The 12,136-nt window shown below is 35.5% G+C and overlaps 1 protein-coding gene across 8 annotated transcripts in view; it reads right to left on the bottom strand.

Annotated features, from left to right (window-relative positions):
* Window positions 1-12,136, bottom strand: part of LOC105676246 (protein Skeletor, isoforms B/C) — a 66,159-nt gene that overhangs the window by 39,076 nt on the left and 14,947 nt on the right. For 5 of the 8 annotated variants that reach the window (XM_067354703.1, XM_012373985.2, XM_067354704.1 and 2 more), the window contains one exon: window positions 4,579-4,764. In XM_067354703.1, the coding sequence (XP_067210804.1) occupies window positions 4,579-4,645 (67 nt within the window). In that variant the 5' untranslated portion in view covers window positions 4,646-4,764. Of the gene's footprint in view, window positions 1-4,578; window positions 4,765-5,204; window positions 5,308-8,569; window positions 8,893-12,136 lie in introns of those variants that run through there. The other 3 variants (XM_067354705.1, XM_012374000.2, XM_012373992.2) reach the window with 2 other exon arrangements.

Here is a 12,136-nt window from a genome sequence, read left to right on the forward strand (position 1 = left end):
CAACCCTCTGACATTCAACATACACACCCTACGCGCGCTTGCGCAATCCACGCTTTCACGCGTATTATTATGCTTATTACATCGTTATTAAAATGAAAATTCCTGTCGTAATGTATCGCAAGACTGAACGAACTGAAGACTAAATTGAAGCTCAACAATCTCGAGAATTAGAAGAGGAACGAAAAAATGTAAAAATATAAAAAGACAAATACTTAGTTACAAGTTCTACTCCCCTATGTGTTTTCTATGTGCCTAATCTGTTATCTAATCTAAATATTCTTATATACTCCACAGGAGAAAAAATATCCGTAAAACGTGAATCGATGATGTACCAAGCGGCCGATCTTTCGTGAAATATTATCAATATCACGATTCGCAATATGTATCTGACTCGTCATCCGTAGATTCGAGATGACAGCTATCGATCGAATGCTCCGGAGATCCACAGCTTACGTGAACGGAACCGAGCGCGCATTTCGAGATGCATCTCTCGTCACGCACCAACAAGTACCCTGTAATCTGTAAGAGCGCGGAACGAACGCGATCGAGACTGGCTTGCTGACCCGGAAATAATCCCCAGAAAAGAAGATAAAGAGAGATAGGAAGGGTGGGATGTGTATCTCTCGCCCCGTGCCCGTTCGTACGAGTACAACCGGGTGGTACTCGTGGTATTACCGTTGTCCGCCGGCAACATGCGGACGTGTATGTATGCCTGGGAGACCTTGCGGACGTTATTCCGGACGAAAGGATGGACGGGCGGACGGACGGCGGGACGGTACACGCGCGCACGAGGCTATTGTTCGATTCGAGATTCGTCGAGTGCGGCGATCGAACGGCTCCAACCCGGTTTTATTGGAGGCTACAGGCGCTCCCGCTGGTCGAGACTCGCGCGTCGCGTCGGTGTACGCTGCCGTTCATTGTATATCGATTCAACGCTTGGGATCTGTCGTAGTGCTTCTGAAGTGGACGCCGGTGATCGTCAGCGAGAATCTTTATCCTAGAGTATATTCTTGGCCTCGGAACTACGAGCGTCGCGTTTATATCGAAAATTGTCTTCTTGCACAGCAAAAGATTCTCTTATGTGTAACTTTCTCTCCCGGTTATCTAGCATCATTCTATGTACATATCTTTTTAAAGGATATTTATCGACTTTTTTTCATTTCAAGTCTTCTTTGACCAATCGGAAATGTTTCAGCATATATTATTGATAAAGAGTAATACTTTTTGAAGATTTAAGGATGTAAATTAACTTAAAAAATTGTGAATTTTTTTTACTAACAATGAATTGGGCAAAAAGATATTTACAGTTCAATGTTAAACTTTGAAAATTATAAAAAATAGTTTTAAAAAAGCAGCATTATAATAGAAAAAAAGAAATCTAATATCACAAAAATGTTATCCTTAAAACATTTCCAATGTAAATGTACGGAAACAACAGTTTTTCAAATTGGAGAACTCGAGTGTAACTACGAAAGAATTTCAACGCATTATGTCTTTATTAAGTGAACATTTCGTAAATAAAGATAAAATGAGGTACAAGAGAACACGGAAGGAGAAACTCATAGAACTTGATTAGAAAGTGATCCACCGCGAAGAAAACATTCTCAGGATTTCTCTTAAGTGTAATGTAGATTTAGCATGAGATGTCTCGCAGTATTTGTATCGTAATTAATGAACTTTAATTCCATACAACATAAAATATAAAAGCATTTCGTGAAAAAATAATTACGATTTCTGCTATATTCTACGTGACACAGAAAAATTAGCGTATACAGCCTATGATATTAAATTAAAAAAAGGATTTCAATTATCAGTTTCGGATTATACCGAACCTAATTATTAAAAAGGTCGATATGTGACCTATATTCTTTTTGAGACCGTGCTTTCAAGATCAAATATATGATAATACATGTCCGTTCTTTAAAAATATTATTAATTTATTGTAAAATATTTTTTGTGAAATCCTTATTTTGAAAAGAAAAGAATCTATATAAAATTGAGAGAGAGAAAGAGAGAGAGAGAGAGAGAGAGAGAGAGAGAGAGAAAGAGAGAGAAATAATACAGACTTATTTTATATTACAAATATGAAATATTCAAATAAAAGTGTATTTGAAGTCGATAAGAGAAATCGATCTCTTAGAGGGAACAGTGTAACAACACAGACTTATTCATGCTTTTGTGTCTGCCGTGAAATCGCTGAAATGGATTATCCGACGATTTCGGCAGAACCCTCCGATTCACCGATGATGGCGAACTGGTTTGAAAGCGAATTCGGTCGATGAGACCGACGTTTGAGAGGAAACGGGCAAGGAGCGAGCGTGCGAGACGGAAAGCGACCCTGCATCGATAGAAAGAGACAGGTGGAGAAAGAGAAAGATAGTGATGCCGAGTGAAAGTCCCTCAGTAAAAACCAGGCCAGGGCTTCATATCTTGGCGCGAACACGCCGGAGTCATTATGCAATTACGGCAATGTGTTTACCACTTGTCTACTTGTGCGTAGCATCGGTCGGACGACTGCATTTCCGTTTACAATTTACGTTCTAAATTGGTTCTAAAAAGTCTCAAGTCGCGATCGCGACAAATTTTATTAACAATGTCATTGTGTTTTCAATAGCTAGCGATAACCCACAGCCGAATACCGTGTGAAGCAAGGCCATTCTCATGTTAAACATAATATTTTTTTCACAACACGACAGGTGTGTATTTTTTATCTTACGATCTTCCTGTGAATATACGAAAATATTTATTCATACTTTCAAAAGGTCTTTAGATCCACAAATGATATGTATAGGAATTTACGAGATTTTACAAAGATTTTCTTCGTTCAATATAATATATATAATATTTTAGAAACAATATCGTATAATTGTAGAAAATATAAGAAAATCGCGTCGATAGATAAAATGTTTTCGCTCTTTTTAAATGAAAAAAAACAAGTGTGTATGTTAAAAGAATTATCACAAAGAATTATCGCCTTTCTCCAGCTGACGCTATTCCAAAATAGGTCAAAATTGTCCACGGTTACTTTAAGTTAAACTATACTGTAAGGAAAAACGTAAAAAAAAACGAAACGAACGAGAAGGTAAAAATGTTTCATACAAGTTCGTAAGAAGTAAACCGCAAATGTATAAATTAATAATGTCTTAAAAGTCAGAATATTTTTTCTAGAAATTTACAAATAATAATCGGAGCAGAAACAGCGACCGAAATTTTTGAAACAAAGTATAAATTTCTAACACCGATTTAGGTTCTATCTTCTCGCGAGCTGTTACTTTTATTTCTTTTTCGACTACCTATTGAGCTAAATTAATTTATTGTGTCCGTAATGATTTCGTCTCGCGATTCATGTACGTCTTTTTGTTTTCTTATGTTTGTTTTTCTATTTATTTTACATGATGTCGAGCCCCTATTGTATTCAGCTCTCGTTTCCCTTCGCTTGCTCTACAACGATATATACGAGGTTCATTCAGTCAAATAAGACTTGATTTAAATTATCGGTTTTTCGACTACAATACGTTATATTAGATAAATTATATAATTAAGTTTTGAGATCTTGTTATTTCTAAAATATCAAAAATAAAAAAATTAAATTAAAATAAAAAATTAAAATTACTTTCATTGCAAATAGCATACCAAAATAATGAACGTGCAAAATCCACGTAAAAAATAAATAGTCGCACTAACAAATTTTGCGAGATATCTAAAACTGCTGCGTATTTTTGAGAGATCAAGAGATCAGTACGCATTCTACAAAGCATTTTCTTGTATTTATCCATGGAACGGAAGACCGCGTAATTTATATCATTTTATGTAATAATGAAAATCAAAATGCGAATGCTACCGCGAAATAAAGCGTCCGACATAATAACGATAACTGCAGGTAACTGCTCGCATTGCTTCTGCAACGCAATGTATTGCACGCGAGAATCTCATTGTTGGGAAATTCCACGTATTTTAAATTAACATAATATAACTCAGAATGTAGAATGCTGTCTATTATAAACTGGAGTAAAATATGTTGGCTCTTATAATATGCGGAAAAAAATTATTGCAAATGATCATCATACACGCATTGCGACATTTACACGACATAAAAATGGGTCTTCTTTATCATTCAATATTACAGTATAATAATGAATTTTAAATCCCGCGTATATTCACGATTAAATAAATAAAATTTGGAAAAATATTTTTTCGGCAAAGTAAGCAACTAAAAATAAATTTCATTATTATTTTGTATACTTTGGACAACTATAATGATTCAGAGAACCGGTTTAGGAAGCTTTACGGAAATTCATACGTAATATATTACTAATCATCATTCCTCTAACTCACGCAAGAAGTCTTCCGAATTGGGAATTTATTTTAATTTATTTTAAATAGCCAAAAATAGCGAAAAATTGGTATCCGAAACTAAAGAAACTATAAAAACACGAATATAATAAAGCATTATATGCGCTACAATATTTTCCTCTTTATATTGTGATTTCTACAGACAGGTGTAACGTCGCATATGTGCCATCACATATTTAACGATTGTATTATGTTCATTAATTGTTCATAATCTAAAAGACTTACCAAAGTGTAATGTGGCGAGAATAAACAGAAGTAAACTGGAAATGACTCGTTGCGGCGTTGCATCCATTTTTCAGTGCTTCCGGTCACGGCGAGTTGAGATCTCTTCTTTTCTGTTACTGCGGCGGACGGTGGTGACAATGGCACATGTATACACACACGAACCACACGCGCGCACTTATATTCGATCTGCAATTCGAAAAGAACACTGTGAAGCCTCGCGTTGATCTTCCCCACTAATAGATACTCCATTAGTAGCCTCGATAATTTTTTACAATTATATCGCTTGGCAATGGAATTTAAATTTACTATATTATAATCAACAGTCATGTCATCCAAATCGTGACTTGTGCATTTATCGCAAATTTTGAATTTCAGAAAAACCCACGAAATGAATTGATGATGAAGATTATACTGTTAGTGTTAGAATGACCTAAAAATATACATTATAATAAAAAAATATACATTATAAAAAAATAATCTATTTGGACTATATTTATATTTATATATTACAAGACAATATAAGAAAAATATTTCAAATGCGAATAAAAAGATATTGTTTTTGTTAACGAAAAAATTATAATCTTAATCAACTTCAAAGAGCTTCGGAGAAAGAATTTAATACGTACGAGGAGCAATCGACGAGAGAACAAGCAAACTTGGTGTTAACAATCGTCCGGCTCGGAGCCGACTGAGCGAAAATTCGACGTCGATTGTACGGCGCACCTTTCGCGCGACTCAACTCATACCATATTTACTGTTACCTTAGGATTATGCTTCTATTACCTTAAGATTATGCTTCTGAGGCACAAAAGCCGGATTTTATGAGACAGATCAGTTCTTTCATGTATACAAAATCGTTTACATATATATATATGTATATATATGCAGGATCGCATATATATATATGTATATATATGCAGGATCGGATGTACGATTTTGTGGCCCCTAAGCTATGATCTTAAGGAGGCCCCCTCTTATTAACAAAAAATACATTTTTTAAAATCTTTTCTATACTAAAGAGGCCCCCTTATAATGTGAGGCCCCTAAGCTGTAGCTTATCTAGCTTATGTGTAGATCCGGCACTGTATATATGTGTAGTAATTCAATAAGTATGTCACTAATAAAAATGCATATTTATCTTGTAAAATGCTTCAGTTTACATCTTAAGTAATACAACTGTTTGAAATTTAATACAAATTGCATGTATTGTATTATATTGATACGTTGATTCTATCTTCAATTGTAAATCAATTCTTTTTTCTATAAATTCAGTAGATATTTTACAGCTTACTTTTCCTCATGTTATTGTAGATATATATTGTGTGTAATATCACACTAGAATGATTCTACTACAATTAACTTTTACAGACAAGATAACTGAAATTATTAATTTTCGACACCATACATTTATTAAAAGAGATTTCTCATTTAGGGTTCAAAAAAATCAATTTGTTGTTGCATCTGAATTTTCAATTGTATCTTCTATGTATCAAAAATACGTATGTAAAGGGATTTTTCGAGAAACTCGAAAAATTCTCGGAATTATACGCTATTAAATAGAACGAAGCATAAGTATAAGATGACTTCGTTAGACAAGTTGGGAAACTTTTTTTCAACGAATCAGTTTGTAGATAAAATAGGTAAGAAATATATTTATACTCTATTGTCATGTGAGTGTGTCCTTGGAAAAGGTTCGTATTCTTTTATTTTAATGAGAGCTGGTTCTTTTCGTTAAGTTTTTAATGAGACCCCAGTTCTTCTTTGAACGCAATTTTCTCGAAACTATATTTACAAAATTGGTGGGCGTAATATCTCTGAAATGAATCAATCGATTGCCAATTTCGATTTTTTTTTGTAAAGTAGATAGTTTTTACAAGTCTGCCTACAGTTTATTTATACTCGACATATAATTTATGTAAACCAAAAAATAAGAATACAGGAAGAAATATCATTATTATTCACAAAATATACATAGGAAAAATCAGCCAACATTCATAAAATATTTTAAAGTACGGAGATATATATTCTCTGTTGAGAGAGAAATTATCCATATATAATATATTTCATACGATACTATATGCTCCGGCAAACAGTAATTTATGTGTTGACACATTCAACAAACAATAATTCATGCTAACGTGCTTGGAAAGTCTCATTACCTAAATTTATTTGCCTAGCATATACGTTATATACCAAATAGATGAGAGAATTGAGTAACCATAATGCAATGAAACAGTTAAAATGGCACTAATGATGCAATTTACGCAGCTACTGACTTGTATATTGTCTTCTGCATTGTTTCCTGACAGTAATTAATTGAATTTTAATCAAAATAGTTTGCAGACGTTTTAATAAACTATAAATTCGAGATAAAAAAAGTATCATATATCCGAATATGCATAATGATATAAAATTTATTTATTTTGATAGCAAATTGAGATCAGAAACATAAAATAATTATGTAAAATTAATAATAAATATGTTATACAGATTGTATAACAGAAAGTAAGTATTAATAAATAAGTATAATCTTTCTTTTCAAAAAGTCGTTTAACAAAATCGTAATAAACATATATCAGGAAACTTTTATTTTTTGCATTTAGTTTTTCGATTTGTCCAAAATAATTTTCCATTTCGAAAACAATAAATGCACAGCACCAACACGTATCGTAATATATATCTTCTGCTGTATATCGTTACGAATATAATCTCTTTCTACCGCTCGAAAGCACACGTATAGACACGCCCGATATTTGGCAACGCTTATCTCGGACGTAATTTCTCTCCATCGCGATATCGAGACTCATTCCGATTAAATGAAAAGAAGTTTATTTCGAATATTTATAAAAGCATATTCGAAATGCCGTTATATGTTACTTTGCTTTTCAAATTATTTTCTAGCACAACAAAAAAATTTTAAAAACCCAATCAGTGTATAAATACTTTATAAGTTGTCTCACATAAATATTACGCATGAATGAAGATATTGCTATTGCTAATAATGGCTGCGCTTTTTCAATCTATTTTAAATATAAATTTTATATATTTGGTATATTTCTCACTGACAAATATAACAATTGTGATATCAATTTATTTTTACGCGTGCTTCTCGTGATCGCAACGAAAAATGTTGTGCAATCGATAAACCCGTAAATTGAACGACCCACTCCGTATACGATAAAATCTGATTCCTACAGAATTCCGTGCATATTCGAGCAGTTTATTGTAAGTCAAATACTTGGAGAAACTGCATGTACCAATAAATTCACTTATTGTTGGATACACGCGCGCGCGCGTTCCAACATATTTCAACATTAACATATTTGAATTACTATGAATCACAGTAATTTATTGCTGAAAATTCGTATCTTCGTCGATCGACAACTTTTTCGTATTGTTAAAAGAACTTTACGAAATTGCTAAGCTATCGCGGAACGATCTTGAAATATAAAACAGTCGAAAAATTTAACTTTTTTAATGCAATGATAAAAATAATGAGCTTTGAATAGAATCTTAAAACAAGATTTTGCGAAATTAATCAAAATACGCGCAGTTTTAGACAATCAAAAGTGCAAATTGTTACAATATGTGCTTTATTGTGTTATTTAAGATATTGTTATGCGATCTCTCTTCGATCGTCATCAAAGTATTTTTCCTTCTTAAAACATTGTAGAAACGTCCATTCTCTAATTAACTTATTTTCTCGAAAAGATACACGGCACAAAGTTTCCTTTTAATCATTGATATCATATCTTCCGACGCAATAATTCCCAAGTTCTTACTAAATTTGATCACAAACGCGATATCTCGATACCAATCCGTTTTTATCAGACCCGAATAGCGGAAATTCACCCTCCTCACACCGCCACGTAATGGACCGTCCCGTGCACATGGGTCCACACGAGCAAAACGATTCTTACGTTCACGGGCATCTCCCTCCGCGCACACAACACACCATATACGAAGTGAATCCGCGCTAATTCTCATTCACCTGCCGATTCCACCCCCTCTCGATACATCCCTACGTGTATGTCGTGGCACTCGATGGATCCTGACTGCCCTTTGCCGCAACCGCGCTCCCGACCTTATCGCGCGCGTGTTATCCTCTCAACGGGATCCAACAGCACCGTCCTGACCTGGTGAGCCACGCACGGCGCGGTAGCAGCAGCAGCAGCGGAGCCGGCGCCGAGAGGGCCACCACACACCACGGAGCCACCGCCGTGGGACGCGCGTTTTCGTGTGGATGTGGAAGGACTGACGGTGGCTCGACTTTACTCGCGCCGCTCGGGAGCGAGTACGCGTTCCCCGGGACATGCATTGGCGGGCAGGAAAGCTCCACCTATCGCGCAACCGAGTGGGAGGGCACAGGAAGACCCGGAGCTTGCGCCCTCCGGCTGGCCCGCGCACCAAGCACAACCCCTTCCTTGGCTTTTTCCCAACTTTCGAGCTTGCGATGCGCTCCCTCCCTCCCCTCGCTTCTTCTCCAACCCCCTGTCCTACCCCCTCAACCCGCCGTCGCTCGCCGCCGTCATTACCATCGCCTCTGCCACCCTGCAACCCGGCGAGCTGATGCCCTCCCTTCCGCTCTCCTCCCTCCGTCGTTTCTCTTCTCATTCCACCCACTCTAACCCCGCTGACCGACGGGACTCTTACCTAATACGATACAGAGCGCTAACCGGCAAAATTCGGACTAGCAGCAGCGAACCGCAAGCACGAAGCAAGCACGGAGTCGAGGAGCTACCGCCATTCGGGAAAGCGCGCGGGGGCAAAGGGCGCCTTTGCAGATACGCTTGCACCACGCGTCTTCTTGCGCTACCTCTGCTCGAGACCAAGCACCGTTCTTGTTGTTTGATTTTTTTTAAGCGTTTTATGCGCGCACGAGTGCACTTTCTTGCTGAGCTGCATTTCGGAATTTGCGACCACGTTTGCAAAGAACTCTACCCGCCTTAGTAGACGAGCCATATACGAGCCTACTATTTTTCTCGCATACTTTCTTGCCTGCACGCGACACGCAGACCGAGAGTTAAACAGCAGCGCAGTTTCTTCCAAAACGATGAAATCTGCTGTGAGTCGCGTCTCTTCGAAAACTCAGCGCGATATCTTCCCGTTACTTTATCTTTATTTTGTATGTATGCCTCTCTGTATTTATTCCTGACTGTCTGTGTCTGTGTCAAGTCTTTTCGAGTTTATTCTGAATAGCTGCCGTATCTCGGATAAGGGGAAACGGAAAAATATCTATCCATGCGAAAACGCTAACCTTTTCTTTTCACGTTAAGCTGCGAAACTTTTTTTTCCTATTGTTCGTTTATCTACAATTGTGTTCACACAACACACGGACGCGCGCAAAAGTCCGTGATAACAATCGATTTCTCCAGATAAGTCGTTCTTATTTTATCGTAAAAAATTTAGAATCAAATATTACTGTCTTTTTTTAATTTGAATAATTTTAAAAATCTTTTAAGAGTCTTCTAACTTTAATACAGTAATAACTTCAAAAGTGTTTGTTATAAATCAAGTTTCTATATATAATGCAGCGCTAGAAGTCTTACAATTAGTCTTTCGTTTTACATCGAATAAAAATAATCAATGAAATTGTCAATATTATGTATTAAGCTTGATTTCAATGTTCAGCCGTGACAAAATCCGATCTATAATAATTAAGTTACTGTTTAATAAAAAAACGATGCATACATACGCCTAACATATTTAACCTTGAAAGAACTAATGTGTATTATTCTAAAAATGTTTCTAATTGCGTGATGCAGTTTGTAAAAATTGTGATATACCTATATCACTAGAATCGAGATACACTCTCGTCGAGAATACGCCTGTAAAATGCTAGCATACGTCTAGCGGCTAGTGACAGCTTTTTCGATCACCCGTGTTTACGCACTTTTTTAAGTACGATCGGCCGCTACATGTGGACGGATAAAATTATTGCTTTCGACTAGTCGAAATAGCACTTGTGGATATTGTGCTCAAAGGCTCACATAGAAAGCACGATAGAAAGCCGTGCATCGATATCACGTTGCTGTGATTTATGCATATAAACGTCAGCATCGAAAAGACAAACTCGTTGTCTCGTGAATAGACCATAGATACGAAAGAAAAGAAATCGAAGAAGAAAGACTTTCGCGCGAGAACAGATGCCAGTTTGATGCTTTCGCCGTGTGACGTATACATACAAGGTGTTATGAACAGCGAGGAAACGATTTTTCGTCGGCTTTCTCTTCACGCATGATCACTCTCGAGTAATGAACATTGTAATCGCGATATCGATACATCAAAAAATAATGTTTTCGGAAAATATCAAAGAAATAATTTATTCTGGTTGATATAACTCCGTGAATAAAACCAAATGCGACAAAAATTGGCATAATAATAAATTGGCAACTAGAATTCAATGACAAGTATTTTTATTGAAAAGCATAGAAATTTCATATTTTGCAAATTCTTTGATATTAAGTTAAAAGTACCTATGAACAAAAGCATCAAAGTTTCATAACTCACAACCTATATTTTAATGACAGGTTTTTTGATAAATTCGGAGTCAATTTTTTTTTTTTAGTGAAAATGTTCAAGTAAAAAATTTTTGAGTTATAAGTGATTTGAAAAGAAGAACAAAGCTTTCACAAGCTTTAAGAACATTAAAAAATTCATATTTTTTAATTAAGTTAATTAGAAGTACGAGTCTAAATGCCACAACTTGTCCTTTTCCGTCTTGTTTAATTTGTAGCGAAAAAAAACCAGTTAAATTAAATTTAAACTGAAATAATATTGAGATAAAACCAAAACTTTAAAGACAACTCTCCCTAAGATAAATCGTAAAACTGAAAAGATCCAACATCCAATATCATGACATGAAAGTGAGTCTTCATTTCGTAAACGAAAATTTAATGGGACAACGATATCATTGAGATATCTGTCACATTTTCTGTAGCCGCGTTCAATAATCGTATTGACAGGATTGTTAATATCAGAAATACTGTATCAACCGGCCATCATTGTGCAATTTAATTAAACATTTAATTATATTTCAAACGACAAGCAACACCGATATATAAATGCAATTGCGAGAAGAATATGTCCCTATGCATGCTTGTGTGCGCGTGATCGCTTCCTGATTGTCTGACAGAAAGATACGCGTTTAATTAAGTATTTAAGTGCGAGAGAAACGCAGAAGTATTTTAATTATGTTATCTTAAGGAAATGTCAAATTGTGCACATTAAATTTATACTGTAAATTTCTGCTTTTTTAAAATATAACTTTTTGTGGCATAAAAATACTTCTTACGCGACAATCACAAAATATGTACGAATACTTTATTTCTTAATCCTCTATAAACATAAACATTTAATACATGTACATGTGTTTTGTACATATGTTGCATTGATTCTAAGAAAGCTCGATTTTTCTCACTCTCTTTCTCTTTTTCCCTCCCAGCGTTTTTATTGACATTGAAAGAAACGCGTAAATCAACAATTCACATACGACTGACAACGTCAACTTCTCGCGATAATTTCGAAATGCGGGAAAATATCTTTCATATGAATCAAA

Source organism: Linepithema humile, chromosome 5, assembly GCF_040581485.1.
Source record: "Linepithema humile isolate Giens D197 chromosome 5, Lhum_UNIL_v1.0, whole genome shotgun sequence".
Classification (NCBI taxonomy): Eukaryota; Metazoa; Arthropoda; class Insecta; order Hymenoptera; family Formicidae; genus Linepithema; species Linepithema humile.